The 20,257-nt window shown below is 31.0% G+C and overlaps 1 protein-coding gene across 1 annotated transcript in view; it reads left to right on the top strand.

The window, feature by feature from the left end:
* LOC118199255 (potassium channel subfamily K member 13-like) overlaps positions 1-9,464 on the top strand; it is a 305,700-nt gene extending 296,236 nt beyond the window's left edge. The window contains exon 4 of the mRNA XM_085814485.1: positions 6,640-9,464. Within this exon, the coding sequence (XP_085670611.1) occupies positions 6,640-6,933 (294 nt within the window). The 3' untranslated portion in view covers positions 6,934-9,464. The remainder of the gene's footprint in view (positions 1-6,639) is intronic.
* Positions 9,465-20,257: the final 10,793 nt, after the last annotated feature.

Raw genomic sequence — 20,257 nt, forward strand, 5'->3', positions numbered from 1 at the left:
TAATGCAATACTAATTGTAGCTTAAAAACTGCTTAACAATCTTTAAGTTGTTTTACTTGCAGTTACCATAAGCCTATGAACAAAACAAGCTGTGGTACATTGAACAACAGCTTTTTATTTCCTTGTAAGAAGTAAAAAGTGCTGTAATCGCAAAGAAATTGAGGTATCTTATTTCAACGAAAATATCCATTTTGACCGCTCTCGAATACATTTGAACGATGTTTTTGCGTGACACCGGTACGTATGGACAGAATGAAGGACTCTTTTCTCCAAAACGTATTGTAAAAGAGATTTAAAAGGGATTCAGATTATTTTCGTGACATCTGTACGTAGATATCTCGCATAACTCCAAAAGGGTTAGCTTCAGAACGTTAAAAATTTTGTATATGGAACTGTTATAACATGTAGTTATGCGCCTCCCGTTTTAGTTGAAATCGGCCACACCAAAGGTGTATATATGTTACCGTGAAAAACCGAAATTGGAGAATGTCGACTTTCACTGGAGAATGTCAACATTCACCAAATGCGTTGGTGCAAGATCGAATATTGCATTACATTCTTGTACATTCGGACCCTCACCGGTGTATGTCGACAATCACAGATATGCTCTGGTGTAGGTCGAAAAGAGAGGAATATATGTACCCGCTGCCATTCCAAAAGGAAGTGTTCCACAAATAAATGCAGTTGTAAAAGCAAGGACCTCTTGTGCAATTCAAAGTGTCCTAATAATTTAAGTTGTTGCAGTAAATAAGATTTGAATCACATAATTAAGTAAGTTTTTAACTTCTATTAATTTCCTTTCTCATTTTGAATGTACTGTGTGTTTTAAGTTCTTATGGTCTTAAGTTCTTATTCTGAGTCTCAAGTGCGTTTTTTCGCGAATGAATTACGGAGAAGGAAATATAATATTCTTTTATGTTCAACATTCACCATTAGTACATGGTGAATGTCGACATTCACCGGTGTAAGTCAGAAATAAGAGTATTTGGAAAATATTTCGGACATACACCAAGCGACTATGTGGATGTTGACATTCACCGGTGAAAGTCGACATTCTCCAGATTTCGGTGTTTCACTGTAACATATATTCCCCTCTATTGCCCATCTCGGTGTGCTTAATTTTTTTATTCTTCGGTGGAGTTAAATTTCTCATTTTTTGCTCTAAAAGTGGTTGAAATATGTTGCTCTTATGTTCTGGTTTTTATGGCTTTAGTGAATCTGCATGCAATAGGTAGAATTGTCAACAATTTAAAAGTTTAAATGGCCATGCCTAACGTGGCATTTGCTTGTATTTGAAAGTCTTAGTAGATTAGTGAATTAATTCAGTTATGCACCAATTTAGCGTCTTTTTCCACAGTGTGACCAAAAGTTAATTTTCAGTTTCGTGCACCGAAAACTCTGTCTTCATGCCATTGGAAAAAGTACTTGTTTTTGCTTAGAGACTCTCATTTCAATTTTAATTTTTTTTAACTGTATATGGTGTTTATAGTTTTCTGCATTTTACAATTTTTATGAAAGTATTTTGAGTTTTTATGTATTTTTGTCTTGCCACGAAGTGAGAACTGAATTAATTGAACGTGAAATATATCTCTAATGAAATTCGAGGAAATAAGTTTAAACGAAATTCAGCCAAAAAAATGGGTGTAATTTAATATGCAGCACAAGGAAGTCATGTGGTGTCCACATCAGATATTTTCTGCATCCACATCAGAATGATATAGTACTGATGAAATAATATTAAAAAATGTAAAACATATTAATACGCATGCATATAAAGTGTCAGTCGAGCGTTTCTGGATTCTCGAAGCAATTTAATTACAACGCAATGGTTCGATTCTATTTAAATACAATGTAAACATTGTTTGTGAGTAATATTTGAAATCCAACTCAATTATCTATATGTTTGTAAGATGTGCATTTTTTTGTCTTAAAAATGATTGAATTATGTTGTTCTTATTTTCCGGTTAAGGTTTTTATGCCCTTTAGTAAATCTGCGTGCAATATTTGTAGAATTTTAAACAATTTAAAAGATATTTAAGTGCTGCTAAGCCTAATTATTTTTACCATATCGGCCATTGTTTGTTTACATTTGAAACAGCAGAGTAGTGGATTTGTTGCCAATCTAGAGAAACTAAGCTTCGCAACAACAAAGATAATGCCTTCTTTTATTATTGCAAATTAAATCATGCTTAATTCATTCGGGAATTTATTCGAGGAAATAAGAATTTAAGATTTACTTCGTAATTCTTAGTATAGATATTTTGAGTTTTTATGTATTTTTGCCTTGTCGCAAAGTGGTAACTGAATTAATTAAATGAGAAATACTGAATTGCCTGTAAAAAAAATTTTTTTTCCTTGTTTGTTTGTCTGTTTGTTTAATTTTTTATACATGATTTTGGATTTATTATAGTATTTGAATAGAACATGTGGCAACGATTAGATAATTCTTCAAAGGATATAAATTTATATGCATTCTGATTTATAATATGAACGAAATGTAACGCTATTAAGTGACGCTAGTGCAAGAGTGTCGCTGTGGTAAACAAATAGAGTGAATTTTAAAGAGTGCATTTATTCTATTGTGGTTTATGCGCTATCGACGAAGTAGATTTAATTCAAACCAATACGTTTAAATTAAATGGAAAAAAATGCGTTTAATTTAATATTCCGTCAAGGAAGTACACATCAGATTTTTTAACAACAGGATTAATTTTAGAACAATAGGATCCATATTCATAATGATTATCATAAATAGAATATTTATGAAAAGTATTATTTAAACGGTTTAAGTCCAGGAATGCAAGTGACCTAGAATAAAATCTCGACAGAATATCACAATGGTCATTTCTTCACAGAATGTTAAAATTACTAGCTTCTTATTTGTAAGAAATTGCTAAAATGTTCATTTATATTTAAGCATGTTGTTTACCATGCACATTACCTTACCGAACGTGCTGTTGAAGCATCTGTTTTCGCTCAAAATATACTGTCCTTTCAGCTGATGTTATTGAGTTTTCATCAAGTTTAATGTGTTTAATTTTATTTTCTCTTAAGGACATTAAAGAGCTATCATCGTCACTTGCAATGTTTCACTTCAAAACAAATCTTTCTTTACATTTGGCAGTCTTCTTTCCTTCTATAGTAAGCTTGTATTGTAGAGACATTAGGTATTTTTTGGGGCTGTAGGAGATGTGAAAATGAGCAACGCTTTCGCCGGGAATCAAACCACGGACCTGTAGAATACGCGCCCAGAGTACAGACCACGACGGCACGAAGGCACGCCAAGAAGTCGGGAGAAATACCTTATATACTCCCCCTTTTAAAGGGCGACTGGGGTTTTTAAGGGACCCAATCGCCAAATCCTGGGTGTGAAGAATCATCATCCACCCACCACCCTTTTAGTTCGGGCGCCATTGTAGAGACATTAGATTATTTCGAAGTCGGAGAGATGAAAAAGGAACAACGCCTCCGCCGGGAATCGAACCACCGACCTCTGGAATACGCGTTCAGCGTGCAGACCACCACAGCACGAAGGCACGCGAAGAAGGCGGGAGAAAAACCTTATAATATCAATATTTAATTTCGGGATGAATATTAGTTTCTTCCTTCAAGTGCGCTATAAATAACATTCAGTACTGCTTTTAAGGGATGTGCCTGAAAAGGAACCTTTGTTTCAAATGAATGTCATTTAATTGCTTAAAACAAACCACTTGCAATGTTCTTTATTTGGGTCATATAAAAGGGAATATAGCCCAGTGCTCTGTTCCTAAAATCTTCCCAAACAAAATGGAACCCACCAGAAACAGATGATTGGGCAGTGACTCCTGCACCAGAGTGAATTGAGCTTTAAATAGCAGAATTAATTACATATAGATCAAGATCATTTGCTGCAAAAAGCATTTATTGCAGTAAATCTTACTAATTGTTACATGACATTGGCATCGAATACTATTTGGGAAAGAAGTCAATTAGCGAGATTTCAATTTTGTTAAAACTACTTGCGTCCACTCGAAATTAACATAGTAAATGAGATTTTTGAGACATTCAAGGGACAGTTTTGATAAAATTCTTAACATATATCACCAAGTTTGCAGATTATTCGAAACAAATCGGCTTCCTTTCGCTGCTAGAATCAGGAATGAATTCTGATATGCGTCAGGATGCATTGTCAGTGCCAAGACTTTAGAGGCGACAAAGATCTGTGGGTTGTCACAAATAAAACGCTACCTGAAAAATAAAATAATTACGAGAATAATAATAATTACTGAAAAATAAAATATTTACTCAGCAAAGATTTATTTATCCATATGTGGAGAAACAGAGATTATAGTCTATGCAGCGAAGAATCTTTTTACACTATTTGGATGATAGCATTTAGCTGTAACAAATGTGTCGGCTGTGAACTAAGAGTAGTTTGATTCCTGTTAAGAAAATCTTGAACCTTTCAACTTTACTTTGACATTCTCGATTCTTTTTTACTTTATACACCATAAAAGTAATTCGCACAATTCTATATTACATCAACAAGATTAAAATCTTTGATTTATAGAGCTTATTTATAAGTAAAGATTTATATATGCTATATATATAAATCTCTATGAGGCAGTTGTGGAAGACTCTGAATGATCTTTGCAGAATTTTAAATTCTATCCAGTTGAAAACCTGTGATATGAATTAAAAAGGCCATTATGAGTCTGTCCAGTTTGAAAGTCCTGTGCCTGAGCTCTCAAATTCTTCAGAGGAGGAAAGACATGGTGTTGCAGCTTTAGTATTTCAGAAAATTGTCAAAATATTTTGGCAAATGTGGGCATACGTTCTATTAAATGCTCAGACTGAATACCTGTTATTATAAATTTTGACTGAATACCTGTTATTATAAATATACTAATGCAATGGTAAGGGAGTATAGTTTAAAATCTTACGTGTTGAGTTTAGAATTCCATGATATAGTATAGATATTTTATCTATTGTACTTGGAATACAAAAATATTAATTCTGATAAATAAGGAAATCCAAGCGGAAGTTTGTTAAAAAAAAAAAGACATTTGAGAACTTTCTACATTTATCATTAGATATTTTCCGTAAAAAGATGCTTGGCTCCTTGTTTGAAAACTCCTGGTGAATTTATTTAACAAATACTTCACATGAATGCAGTAAATAATTTCATGTTATAACAGTAAGTTTCCTTACAAATCGGGCAATGTATAAATTTCAAGATTTATCGAGATAAAAATGATTCCAAAACTCATTCCCAAAGTAAACAATAACTTATCGGAATTCTGAAGTACAGAAAAACTGCTTGTGATATATAGTATGCAGCAGTACTTTTATCTATAGAATTAGAAAACAACACCGTTGGGGTTTATTATTTCAGTTTTTATTAAAAAGCATATTTCCTTATTATAAAAGTGTCTGTATCTTCAGAGCAAAATGGAAAGGAATACACATGGAACTTATCTAAAACTGTATAGAAAGATACTTCCCGTCGTTATGCTGATTGACTAAAGAAAAAAATTAAAGTATAATTTTTAGAACTTCTTTATGAATGCTATACTGTAATTCATGTTTTTTTTTTTTTTTTTTTTTTTTTTTTAATACTTCTTTCTTCTCCCCTCCTTTTTCTTCATAGTGCTCTTGAAGCTTGCCATAACCTGATGTGCATACATTGACAGTAATATTTATCATTTGTCTTTGTATCAGTTCCATCCCATAAAATATACATATATGTAACTATATTTCTTTAAGCTATGTTTATTATTTATATTTTCATTTTATGCTTAAAAACTGGCATTTGGAAATTCGTTGCTTCCGAGAAGTGAAATGGATTTTATTGAAATTATTTATAAAAAATTATTATTAACTCACCTTTTATTTTATATTTGTATTTAAAACACTGCTTTGATTTGCTTTACAAAAAATATTTTTTTAGAGTGATTTTAGGAATCCATGTTCACAGCAAAACACTCTGCCCTACAACGCCGCTTTATGAATTCTCTAATGACTAAAACTCACTAATTAAAAATAATAAGGCCACTACTAATATATTCAGTAATAAATTTCTAACAATGTTTTCACTTATGCCGCCCAGTCGGTGTAATGGTCAGGGAAGCTGACTGCGATGCCGAAGGGCCTGGTTTCGAATCTCGGAGAAGGCATGGTTGTAACTGCCCGTCCCTTCATAGAAAAGGCGATGGTGTCCCACCTATTAGGTGTCTCCATAATAACCACAATAAAGAGACCACCGCATCTGGCCTTGTATAGATTAATGGACTGGGTTACATTTGTAGTTGTTCAAAATCTGCCATTGGAAAAAAAAAATATTTTCACTTATAAATTGCTAACAATAAATAATATATTAATATATAATATATAATAATTCATATTAATAATATATAATAATTAATAATATATAATAATATATTCACTAATAAATCACAAACAATAACTTATAACTAAAACTCACTAACTTTTATAACTTAACTTGGCAGACCATTTTAATAAAAATAATTCCTGCCAGTAAAAAAAGTATACAAACAACCTTCGATGAGAAAAAAAAAGAACTGTAAGCATTATTTGTAATACTATAATATTTTGAATAGTTTATAACGTTTTCTGATAATATTTTTTTTTCTTTTTTAGGCTCGAGGTGATATGAACAAAGTTGGTGATTCAAGTGATGTGGATTCTAACTACGACAGCGAAGGTGATTGCAGGAATTCGGGTGAAATGGTAATTACGGGAATCAAATCCAACAAATTTACTTTGGCAGTGATGCAAAAACAACTACACGAGTCCGCCCAAAGAGACAAGGGACGACAAGGTGACACTATAGTGCTTCCTTCACTGAGAGCCGTCGAAGAAAGCACTTTTAAACCAGGGTCCGTAGGTCCACTTGCTATTGTCAGTAAGAAGCTTGGTGAAGATGACATTTAGAAGTTGCTTTCAGTTAATGGTTTTAGCACATTCTTCACTCTTCCAACAAAGGATAAGAATTCTTCTCACCCTCGATCCGTTAAGTTTTCATACTTCTCTAATACTGAGCTGCAGAGAACTGTGTACACATCACTGAAGATTATACTGCAGTATCATTGAAATTAGTTGTACAGTATCATCAAAGATAAATATTCAGCATCACGAAAAATATATGAGCACTAAAGTATATATCACGAAAAATATATGATCACGAAAAATATATGAGTTTAGTGCAGAAAGACGGGCACTGCACTAAACTGCAGTGCCCGTCTTTCAACATTTCATCACCATATTGCTTTATGTAACAAGTAGTACGCATAAGCTAGTTAGTTGAAAGATAGAAATTCTGAAGTCTTAACAGTCTGACAGTCTTTAGAAGTAATAAATAGTTATTTGTGATATCTGATGTGGAATTTTAGATAGTTCATACATTTCATTCCGATAAGGAGGTCCATTACAGAATACTTCACAAGAATTTCTATCGTGATTTTTATGCGCATAAGAAATAATTTGCAGCTTTGAATAGTAAAATGAATTAACCTCACACATTTTTTTTAAATCTACAATTTAATTTTCGTTTTGGACGTAAAGTTATATTTTTTCTTTTTATGTAAGAAAATATGCATCTAAATATTTATTTTAACGACTTGAACATTACAAAGAATCCTATCCTTATTTTTACAAGTTCGATAATTAATACTTTATTTAAAGGACATTCTAAACTGAAATCACAACATTATGTTAATAAATATTTCTCAGACTGCTTTCGCTTAGAGCTTCTTTTACACTGCTTTAACGGTTGTTGACTGATCATAATGACCTTCCTGAATATATGCCATGAAAGCTCGAGTTTTGTAAGGGCAAAGAGAATGTACAGAATTTTTTCAGGAAGAATATATTTTCTGCTATGACAGTTCGTCTTCAAGTGTTTCATACTAAGCAACTAATTTTTATAAGCAGAAATATATAGAAAGAAGAAGCACTGTCTTTGCAGTGAACAAGGAAAAATGAAAGGTGTCGATTTATTGGGACAAACAGCTCTTCCGCAGTACAAGCCCAATGATTTTTTGCACTTTTTTCCTAGCAAAGGAATGTTTGATATAGTGAAGTTATTATAAAATAATGGTTAACTTAAGAATAGCACTTTCTTTTGCGTAAATTTTACGTTTTACAGCAAAGTACGAAATTATTTTGTACTTAGTGTGAGAGTATTTTTTCTGAAGATCGTTTATTTGTATGTCTATGAGTATACGTAATTGCTAAATAGAATGTTCCGCTTTTGAAAGCATAGCTATTTTTTAAAAAAGCTCTCTAATGAGTTCTGCGAATGGTGTTAAATGCAGTTTTCTTATAATCTCTGTATTTTGTGTTTAATAAGAGAAAACAGAGCTTGTAGTTCTACTTTTCACTTTATGAAGATATCCCATACTGAAAATAATGAATTCAGAAATCAGCATCGTTAAACAGTTAAAGGAAGAAAGAAAAAGTTTTATTCAAAACCACTTAGAAATTTAAAAACAAAATTATGGCAATAAAATATAATTTAGCAAATTCTATTGTTAACTACACAAGTCCCAAACTACGTTTTTGTAAGTTAGAGGAATGTTTCTGGATTAATTAATAATCTGTTAAATAATATAAGGTAAATAGTATTTAAATATTTGTATAAATTCAAAATGAACGTAATCAGTTCAAAACAAATTCGTCTAAAGGTATGTTTGTAACAAATTTGAAAATGAACGTAATCAATTCAAAAGAAATTCGTCTAAAGGTATGTTTGTAACATAACTCTATATATGTATTTTATTGGAAAATTTTGAAAATAGCGGTAAAAAATCATCATTCGTGAAAACTTCTTTAGAATTCCAAACTTAAGTTTTATATGTAGTAACCTATTACATTAAAAATCGATGTTGGAATTATTTTGAATGAGCTGTTTTTCGAATGGCGCATGATCAAACTTTACTGCATAAAGAAAATGTGTCATTCATCTCTGTGTTTACAAAATAAATTGGTAATGTTTTATTTTTACTATAATTTTCATTTTTGAAATATTAAACCAATAACCCATAGATAAAGCTTATGCAGTGCATGCAAGAAATTGATAGAACTCACTCTGAATACATAAATGTATACAAAATATCGGAAACTGACACAAAAATCTCCTAATATGCCAGAAAAGACCACAAATTTCCAGTTTCAGTAATCTTCTATGTGTTATCAAAATCAGCGATATTACACCAACTAGATTACATTATAAGGCATGTATATCCTTCTAAGTAATGCCACAACGAGAAAAATAAATTTTGGTTGGAAATGATTGATTTGAGGTTTCACAGACTTAATGTTATTTCATTTCATCATTTCGGTTAAACGAGTTTTATTATTAGTCTACGAATTATCTACTAAAATTAATGTTTACGAAGTCTATTTTAAATTACATCTTCATTGTCAATTAAATTCCGTAAAATTCATTTTATAAATTTCAATTATTGATAGGGTATATGTATATAAATACTTTATTTTTGCTCTAATTTATTAAATAATACATCATTTACCTTAATTGATAATGTATTGAAAATGCTATTTTATATAAAACTTTTACTTAAATTGCATTCTATAAATTTAGATTTATGATAAAACCGTTTTTTTTTTTTTTTTCCAAACATTTTCTTCCCCTCATAGAGACATCATATGTATGTATAAGAAATATGTATGATATGTATGTATAAGAAAAATAATAAAATTACCTCCAAGGAGAAGAAAGAAAAATTCTAATCTTAAACGTTAGTGAAATAAAATTTTCTTAATATTTCTAAATTCATTAATAAAGAACATGTCAAAAACTTTAAGATCAAATTAAACTGCAAAAGGCGACAAATTCAGTTATTGTCGTTGAACGAAAACTGATTGACTTTTCAAGGGAAAAAAAACCTGTTGCCGTTCAGATAACAATAACTATTTAATTTAAACTAGTATGTTTCTTCTCCTCTGTTTGCAAGAATCTTAAGTCAAACTGAATAAAATTGTTAGTAAAGAAATCAATGATTGAACATTTGGTCAATTAGATCCAAATAACAAAGTTATGAAGTTCTATTTACGTGTCCTTAGCTACTAGAACTACTATTGAAGGATCTAGCGACTATTGGCTGGTCTTCTTACAACTATAAATATAAGTCCAAAGAAGAATTAAAATACTCTTTTATGCACTCAAAGAAATACAGAAGGCCCCTGTCGGGCTTACAGGAAAGCCTCCACTTGGGACTTAAGATAGGAAATAAGGAACTAAACCAATTCTAACTAATTAAGACACAATAACACGCCGAATAAATACTAATTCAGAAGTCAAACAACAAAAATCAGCGTTATATTTAAAAAAATTTCACAGGACTAGTTTCGATGGTCTTACCGAACCACCATCCTCAGCTGCAAAACCACAAATGAACAAGATAGGAAATAATGATTAGATAAGATAAAAAAAGCCTGTACAAGAATAAGCAAGTGGCGCCATTTGTTGGTAAAACCAGAACAAAAACATAATTTCTTTAAAGGCCGAAGGCAAATTTGGATCGGAAATTATGTTTTAGTTCTGTTATGTTTTAGTTTTAGTCCTTTAAAGAAATTATATTTTAGTTCTGGTTTCACAAACAGATGGCGCCACTTGCTTATACTTGTACAGGCTTTCTTATCTTATCTAATCATTATTTCCTATCTTGTTCATTTGTGGTTTTGCAGCTGAGGATGGTGGTTCGGAAAAACCATCGAAACTAGTCCTGTGAAAATTTTGTAAACATAACGCTGATTTTTGTTGTTTGACTTCTGAATTAACAATTCTAACTAGCTAAACTTTAGCCGAAGCTATACAAAAATGACTAACCTAATATGCCGCTAATTAAACCTCACAGGCGAATACGAATAGTCACGTTACACTGCAGCCGAACGTAGTAAGATAAGCTTAAAGCAACGACGTGGCCCGAAGGCAGAACACGCTCTACTGAGAACTTCTGAACTCTTTTTCAGAAGTTAGTGAACTTCCCATTAAATACTGGTTCTACTTCATTTACATAAAACGCGATGCTGAAATCTCATTGTGGCAGGGAATTGTAGGTGGAAAACAAAAATTTAAAGGAAAGGGTTACAAAATTAAAAAAGAAATCAGAAAATTAAAATAATCCCTACAAAGAAATTAACTTTTAATTAGATAGTCAATTAGATCTATGCTACAAGCCAAAAAATAATAAAGTAAAGAAATTCAATTATTTAGCACAGGGCTAATCAGATCCATAAAATAAGCCAAAAATAATGGTAAAGTTAAGAAATTTGGCTATGAAGCACATGGTCCATTAGATCTATAAAACAAGCCAAAAAATAATGATAAAGAAATAAAGTATAAAAGAAAAGATGAGAACATTTTTGCTCAACAAGAGGTCATTCCCAGGCAAAGCCGCTTCATCAATAGTAAAAATTATGAATTACACAACCAAAACTAGCAAAAACAGGGCAAATGTAAAATAAACGTGGTAAATGAAAATTACTAATAATTTTAGAAATATGCTAATGCGAAAAAAAAATGACTAGATAAAATTGTAACAGGTTTAAAAAACCTACAAATAATATACATTAAAAATATGCTAATAATATAAAAATGACTATGTAAAATTGTAAATAGTATACATGAACAAGGTCATATACATATATATATACGTATATATACATTTACATAAGATACATTACACCATTTCACAGAGTTTAATTGTAAAAATATTTCTCTTCTTACACGTTTTATAAAACTATCCATCCATTTCATTTCTTAATTTCAGAGCTAGTATGGAATAACATGTTACTTGATTTCCCGGAATTTAATTGTAAAAATATTTCTTACACGTTTTATAAAACTATCCTTTCATTTGTTATTGGCAACGCTAGTATAGAACATAAATTATGCATTACGGTTACTGACTGGCCAATACTTTCAGAATTATAATCAGATCAATAATTTCAGAGGTATATTGGGATTTTTGTCAGTTATCTTTTTATTAAATATAGCCAGGATTTCATTTAATCGAATCGCTCCTTTTTCTTTCAAAACCTAGTACACTTAAGCTTGCTGTTGCTTTGAATATTATAAAATGATAATGCAGCACGGTTCATATTTTTAAGTAACCTGTAAAGTTAATTTAAATGAGCGAGTGCGATATTTTGATTGGCTTATAGTGTTAGACAATTAACTATCCTACAGTCGTCAATAAAAGCAAATACATGCTACTTATAAGATAACTCATATTTTTTCGGTTTATGACTCAAATAAATAAAAATTGATTTCATTGTTTAATTTAGTTGAAATAATAATAGGTTTGCCTCTTTAAAAAATAATAATTAATTTCATTACTTAATTTTGCAGAAAAAGGCTGCACTTTATTTTAAAGAAATACAATTGGATGTTTGTTTTTTTTTTTAAACAGTTTATCCTAATCAAAATAAAGTCTGATAAAAGAAACAAAATTTTGTTTTTATCACAGTGTATGTGTATTTAGTCTACAGAATAAAGAAAACTGAATTATCTGGACTTCAAATAGCCGGATATTAGAGATCTGTGTTAATCTGTATATTAGTATATTAATCCAAATACAAGAATGAGTCGCCTATAAGTAGATCTTACGAAGATTTCTACCAAAGAAACACTAATAGAGGAGTTCGGCACATTTCTGTTAGGGATGTTATACAAAACGAAAATAATAGAATTGATAAAATGGTAATTAAGAATCCTAATGCAATACTAGTCAGTTTTTTTAACTTAGAAACTATTAAAATAAGGATTAGATAAAGAATAAAATAAAGTAATATACTTTTGAAGTGTAAGATACGAATAAGCATGTTTTACAAAAGCACTCTTTCGAGCATAAAATCATTTGTCTTTGGCTATGCTTCCTTAATTCTTGATGTATGATATTCCGATATTCGTCTTGATATAATAGGTTTATGTAATTAGTTAGTTTGGCTTTTTTTAGGTTTTTAGGCTTTTTTGATTTTTCAGGTATTTTCCAAATAATATTTTTGCTTTCTTAAGTTTTTCTTTATGTTATTTTGGCATTCGTATATTATTTTTGGTCTCATTTGGGTACGAATACATGTAGGGAAAAGATCTGAACATTTAAATTTTGTTTAGAAGTGAAAGTTTGGTAGCGGTTTTCAGTCTCAAATGATTCAGAGGACCCCAACATGTATTCAGAACTCATTAATCAAATTGTTTTAAAACTTCAAAACGCTTTTCCTTTGACAAGTTCTGTTTGAAATGTTGAACAGAGAAGATTAATAAATTTTTTTGTGTTTTGTTTTGTATAATTTTCAGTTAAGATAACGTATTTGAAGATGCATTAAATTTGCATGTACGCTATTTGGAAATTCACGATGTACTTGATGCAGCTAAAAATTAGTTCTACGGAAATACAGGGGTTGGACAAAAATATGGAAACACCTTTAAAAAAACATGTTTCTTTGCTTAATATGGTGTAAGAAACCTGTTGGCGTCCAAAACAGCTTGAAGTCTTCTCGGAATGGATAAATACAGTTCCTGTATGTTTGCCAAGGGAATATTATACCATTCTTCCTGCAAAACGGTTGCAAGTTCAGATAACGATGTTGGCGGTGGATAACGAGAACGCACTTTCCGTTCCAATGTAGACCACACAGGTTCGATAATATTCAGGTCTGGTGACTGTGGTGGCCAGGGGAGATGAGACAACTCATCCTCGTGCTCAGAAAACCAGTCCTGGACAATGTGAGCTGTGTGAACAGGGGCTTTGTCGTCTTGGAAGACACCATCACCATCGGGGAACAAAGTTTGTACCATTGGGATGAACTTGATCGGCCAAAATGTTCACATAAGTCTTGCCAGTCATGTGCCCTGACACAGTTATCATGGGGCTAGCAGAAAACCACGATATGGCTGCCCAAACCATAACAGAACCCCCGCCATGTTTCACTCTTGGCAACAAGCAGTCTGTATTATAGGCTTGAAATGGCGTTCTCCAGACGTAAACTCGGCCAGAAGAGGGAAACAATGTGAAAGAAGACTCGTCAGACCATATTACTCGCTTCCACTGCTCTATAGTCCAGGCTTTATGACTTAAACACCACCTTTTCCTGTTACGGGCATTAGCATCACTGATGAGTGGCTTCTCAATTGCAGCACGGCCAGCAATTCCCTGTTTATGAAGCTCCCTTCTAATTGTTTTGGTACTCACAGGGTTCGGTAACACAACATTCATTTCAGCAGTAACTTTTGAAGCTGTGGTCTTCTTATTTTTCGTCACAATTGCCCTTAATGATCATCTGTCACGATCACTCAGGACACACTTTCGTCCGCGCTGTGATTTAGCAGATGATGTTTTTCCGCTTTTCAAATATGCGGAATAAATCTTCGATACAGTACCTCTTGAAACACTAAACACCTCGGCTACCTTGCTTACGGAAGCACCTACCATACGTGCTCCAACAATTTGCCCACGTTCGAAGCCTGTTAACTATGACATAATGCAATGACAACCTCACATAACAGTACTCCGACAACCATTGAACTGTTTAGCACATTTACGAAGTTGTATAGGTGGCGTCAGTAGTCAAAAACGCCAGCGCCACCTACATATTTCATTAAAATCAATCTTTCTTTTCAAACATGCATTTCACAAGGTGTTTCCATATTTTTGTCCATTCACTGTAGATTCCTCTCTGAAAGTTTCAAATTAATTGAAATACTTGTAATTTGGAATTTAATCTTAAAATGGAACAAACAAATATGAAACCTAGTCAAGATTAACATTAAATTCAAAAGCTGTAAAACTATAAAATAAAACTGCATCTTCCATAAAGATAAGTAAGCAGTAGAGCATATTAAAGAAGAAAAGCTTCAAAAATTGTAGTTCTTAGTCTTTATCGGCTATTTAATAACAGTGAAAATATTTTGAACAGAAATTTTTGCTCTGATTGCACATTTTTCACTTAGTATAACATCCAAAATATTAAAAAAAAACTTTCCTAATTAAAGCACTGTTCATTATTAAAGATCTTATGTTAAAGATCATTATTCTTAGGATCGGTTGTAATAAATAAATCTGCAATAGTAAATAAATTCAAACAAAGAACTTATAGCTTTTATAATCGAAAACAAGATTTTTTTTTTCATAAATACATCAGTGGTTTAGGAAGATTATTTATCTTTTCAAAAAAGAGATTCTAAAAAGTGAGAGAAAAGAATTTCTAAACTAAGATCTTTTAGATTTAAATCTGAACTTACCCATTATTAATAAACAGGTAAAATAATCATAAAAGTTAATATGTGAGGCAACTATGTTATATACTACATTAACGATCAAGCTTTTAAGAACGTAATATTTAACCTTTCTTCTTTAGGGCGTAATATTTAACCTTTTCTTAGTTTAATATTTTAGTAACTAAATTCTTAGCAAATTAACCGGATAAAATTTACTATTTTTATTATTTCTAAATAAATTTTAATGCTTTTTAATTTAAATAACAGTTTATTCCTAGATATATGATGAGGGTATTCTTAATACACACTGTTTGCTTCCTGAAATAAAAGAAGTATTGTAATCGCGAAAGTATCCGTTTTGACTATTTTTTTCGTGACGTCTATACGAAGAACTTTTTTATAGAACTTTTTTTTTTTCCAAAACGGATTGTAAAATGGATTTTCCTCTCCTTTTTACTTCATTGTACGAAGTAAAAAAGAAGTATTGTAATCGCGAAAAATTTCGTGTATCGTATTTCAACAAAAATATCCATTTTGACCTCTATCGAATGCAACTTAACAATGTTTCTGCGTGACATCTGTACGTAAGGACAGAATAAAGGACTCTTTCACCCCCAAAAAAATATATATATAAAACTGACTTAAAATGAATGCTGAAGGGAATTTTTCCAGGCGTCTGTGCGTATGTACTTACGTATGTACGTATATATCTCGCATAACTCAAAAACGATTAACCACAGAACGTTGAAATTTTGTATGTAGGACTGCTATAACATGTAGATGTGCACCTCCTATTTTAGTTGCAATCGGCCGCACCAAAAAATATATAAATATATATATATGCACACTCTGTTATTCGGCTCAGTGATCTCAGTTTCTTTGTTCTTATGTGTTTGTGAATTGTACAGTTGTTCTTATCCTCCGGTTAAGGTTTTTATGCCTTTAGTAAATCTTCAGGCAATATTTTTAGAATTATCAACAATTTAAAAGTTATTTAAGTGCGGCTAAACCTAATTATTTTTATTATAGCGGCCATATTCGTTTACATTTGAAACTTAGCAGAATAGTGGATTTGTTGCCAATCTGGAGAAACTAAGCTTCGAAACAACAAAGATAACGCCTTCTTTTATTATTGCGAATTAAATCCTGCTTAATTCATTCTGGAATTTATTCGAGGAAATAAGAGTTTAAGATTTACTTCGTAATTCTTAGTATAGATATTTTGAGATTTTATGTATTTTGCCTTGTCGCGAAGTGAGAACTCAATTAATTGAATGAGAAATACTGAATCGTCTGTGAAAAACTGTTTCTTTTTTGTTTGTTTGTTTGTTTGTCTGTTTGTTTAATTTCTTTTATGCATCGTTTTAGATTTATTTGAATAAAACATTAGGCAACGATTTGAATAGAACATTAGGCAACGATTTGAATAGAACATTAGGCAACGATTAGATAATTCTTCAGATGGGCATTCTGAATTATGAAATGAAGGAGATGTAACGCTGTTAAGAGAACCTAGCGCCAGAGTGTTGCTAGAGTAAATAAATATAATGAATTTTAAAGAGTTCATTTATTCTATTGTGGTTTATGTACTGCCGTTGAAGTATATTTATTTCGATCCAGTAAGTTTAATTGAAATGCTAGAAAAAAATCGTATAATTTAATATTCTGTACAAAGAAGTCGTGGTGTACACACCAGATTTTTTTTTTCAATCGGCAGTACCATGCCCCAGGTAAAAAGTCCTTACCTGGCCTTTTATTTTTGCAACCGTTGGTTGTGGTCGTATACTTTCAGTTACGGAAGTGCTTTAAATGATGAAACTGGCGATGTGTTCGTAATGTCATGTTTTAAAAAAACAATAATTTTGGATTAAAAATGGAATCCAACTTTTAATATAGTCTCCCAGTTACTATACTTGTATTTAAAAAAGTTTTTTACACTTTATGAAAAATTAGTTTTAAGAAGTTTAATTCACGTGTGACAAAAATTAACCAAGTTATTTAATTTCAAAAAATGCAATTTTTGATGTCATTTTCAACTTGCCCTGAGACATCAGTTAATTCAGTTAGAATAATTTGAGGAAAAAAGTTTAAATCAAGTAATTAAAAATTGTGTATATTTTAACAGGCCGTACAAAGAAGTCTTGTTCCCACATCATATTTCTTAATATTACTGAAATGACATAACTTCATTTAATAAAATTTCTTCATTCCATGGAATATATTTTTCATGCATTCTAAGTAATACAAAAAAGCAAAACCAATGACGTTGCCTTAATGTGTTTTGTAGCGAAGACAAAAAATATGATACAAATGTGATGCTTGTCTCAATTATATTTTACCAGAACTCACTTTAATTGTCTACATTCTGACCTCATAAGTATATTTATTGTATAACTCTCCTCATCTATTTAACAATAGGCAGTAAAAGGCAATAAACTTGAGTTATTTTTAGGTCAATTGTTGTAGCTCATAATGAATTCCAGTTGTGTTTGAAATTAGCGTCGTAAAAAGAAAGTTATAATAGAAAATAAAGGTTAAGTAACAGATTTTATGTCAGTAGCTTTTTCACTCTAAATTTTGTCTTCCAAACTGTTGGACTTTAGAGAAATATCATGACGAAGCAATAGCATCATGTACACTGCGTAAAAAAAAAAAAAAAAAAAGTTCTATATCTCTCTCGTTCTACTGGGCCGGTTGACGAAATTCAACTTGCGTTTTTCATGTCTCGAAAGCGCGACTTAGGATATGTATTAGATTTATATAAAGCATTGCTCTAACGTAGGTATTTTGACACAAAATCGAACTTTTTCTAAAAAAACATACCAATTTTTTTTCCATATTTCGATTCTACTACTCAAATTACGCCAAACTACCAAATTTTGTAAACATCGCACGTGTAGTTTTTAAAAAAATTAGCTCTCAAAATTTTAGCCCCTCAATGTTAATTGAGTTTGGTATATATTTATTGATCTCTCTTTTTTAATTAAACTTATTTAATTCTTCCTTTAACATTTCGAAATTTAAGTTTATTCTAAATAAAATTCACACATTTTAATGATTCAATTTTTAAATTTGTATTTTAAAATAATTTTTATAAATTGTTCAAAAAATATTTTGAATTATAATCTATAATGTTTTTACCGTCATCTTAAAGTAGACGTATTTCTAAGCATACCTTCAAAAAATTACAGTTTCTCACTTAAAATTTCCGAATTTATATATTTTACGGGAATTTATATATTGGTGTGTTTTGAAATTTGGCATATTTGTTGAAAGCGATAAAACATCAAATGTGGTTTAGACACTCTTCTAAAATTATTTGGAAGTAGAAACGATGTGACTTTTTTCTGCTGATGCACAATGTAAAATGGTAAGAACGAGGTGCCTTTTCTTCCGGTCGGGCATAATGGAAGGGAAAGGAAAATTGGTTGCCATATACTAAGAAGTTCGCCAAGTGAATTATTCTTGGCGCAAGCTAGTGCCAAGATAAATTTTTGAATTTCTCTGTAAATTTCGCACTTAATTTTACAAAATTTAATATCTAGGCATAATTTGAGCCGTAGAATCGAAATGTGGAAAAACAGTATGTTATTTCAGAAAAAGTTCGACTTTGTGTCAAAATACCTATGTTAGAACTATGCTTTATATAAATCTAATATATATCCTAAGTCGCTCTTTCGAGACATGAAAAACGCAATTTGAATTTTGTCAATCGGTCCAGTAGAAAGGGAGATATAGAACTGTCTCTTCCCCCCCCCCGCAGTGTACATGGCATTTTGCGTAATAATAACAGTTAGCAATGTATGATAAAGATTCTATTTGCTATTATGTTATATAGACGCTAGCAGAATATTAAACTGTGTTGAAATTTTAATTTTACAAAGTTGTGTTTCATAGCAACCGTAGACTGAAGTTAGCATTTATACTTAAAATATATATTGAGATTAAAAAAAAGTAAGCGTATTGTAAATTATGAACGCAATAATTTCATAAGATACTACAAGAGCTTCTAAGAATATCTACCTATTTATATACCCAAAATATGTGCATAACTTTCAAAATGGAAATAGCTAATAAGAATATTTCACATGAAACATTCGTCTATTACAAACTGAAACATTACACGAGCAAAAGTTGTTTTTTAAATATATAATCTTGCAAGAGAATATGAGACGTCTACTCTAACTGCATTTGAGCCACAGACGATCGAACTGTGCAGAAATGAGGATACAGTTGCCTTCCTTTTCGTTTTCTCTGACATTCCTAAGTTTAGATTTTATTACAGAGATTATAGAGATATATAATATATACATCTTATGCTACATATATATAGCATATTCATCATGATTTTGAAATTTTTGTTTACGTTTTGATGGTGCTATTGTAGAATAATATTGCTTACTGTCGAGTGAATAATAAAATCTATGAAACATATTTTGTGTATTTTATTGAAAATTTGAATGCATTCCTAGTAAGCAGTCAACCTTACTATACATTATTAAAAATATTTATCCTGATGTTACCACGTGTCAATTTGTTTCGAAGTTTAAAATGCACACTGCTAAAAATAAAAAAAATAAAAAAATAAAAAAAAGGACAGTTCTATATCTCCCATTCTACTGGGCCGATTCACGAAATTCAAATTGCGTTCTTCATGTTTCGAAAGCGCGACTTGGGATGTATATTAGATTTATATATAGCACTATTCTAACATAGGTATTTTGACACAAAATCGGACTTTTTCTGAAATAACATATCAATTTTTTTACATATTTCGATTCTATGACTCAAATTATGCCTAAATATTAAATTTTGTAAAATTTGGTGCGAAATTTACGGAGAAATTCAACAATTGATGTTGGCGCTTTTTATTCAATTTACGCCAAAAATTAGTTCACTTGGCGAAATTCTTAATATGTGGCAACCTATTTTCATTTCTATTTTTACATAGTGCGTGAAAGGAAAAAAAGACTCAATCGTTCCTTCTTTCAAATAATGTTCTTTATCTTATGTTTT

The sequence above is a fragment of the Stegodyphus dumicola genome, chromosome 4, assembly GCF_044657685.1.
Source record: "Stegodyphus dumicola isolate Sdum_Otavi_A_Nest chromosome 4, ASM4465768v1".
Lineage (NCBI taxonomy): Eukaryota > Metazoa > Arthropoda > Arachnida > Araneae > Eresidae > Stegodyphus > Stegodyphus dumicola.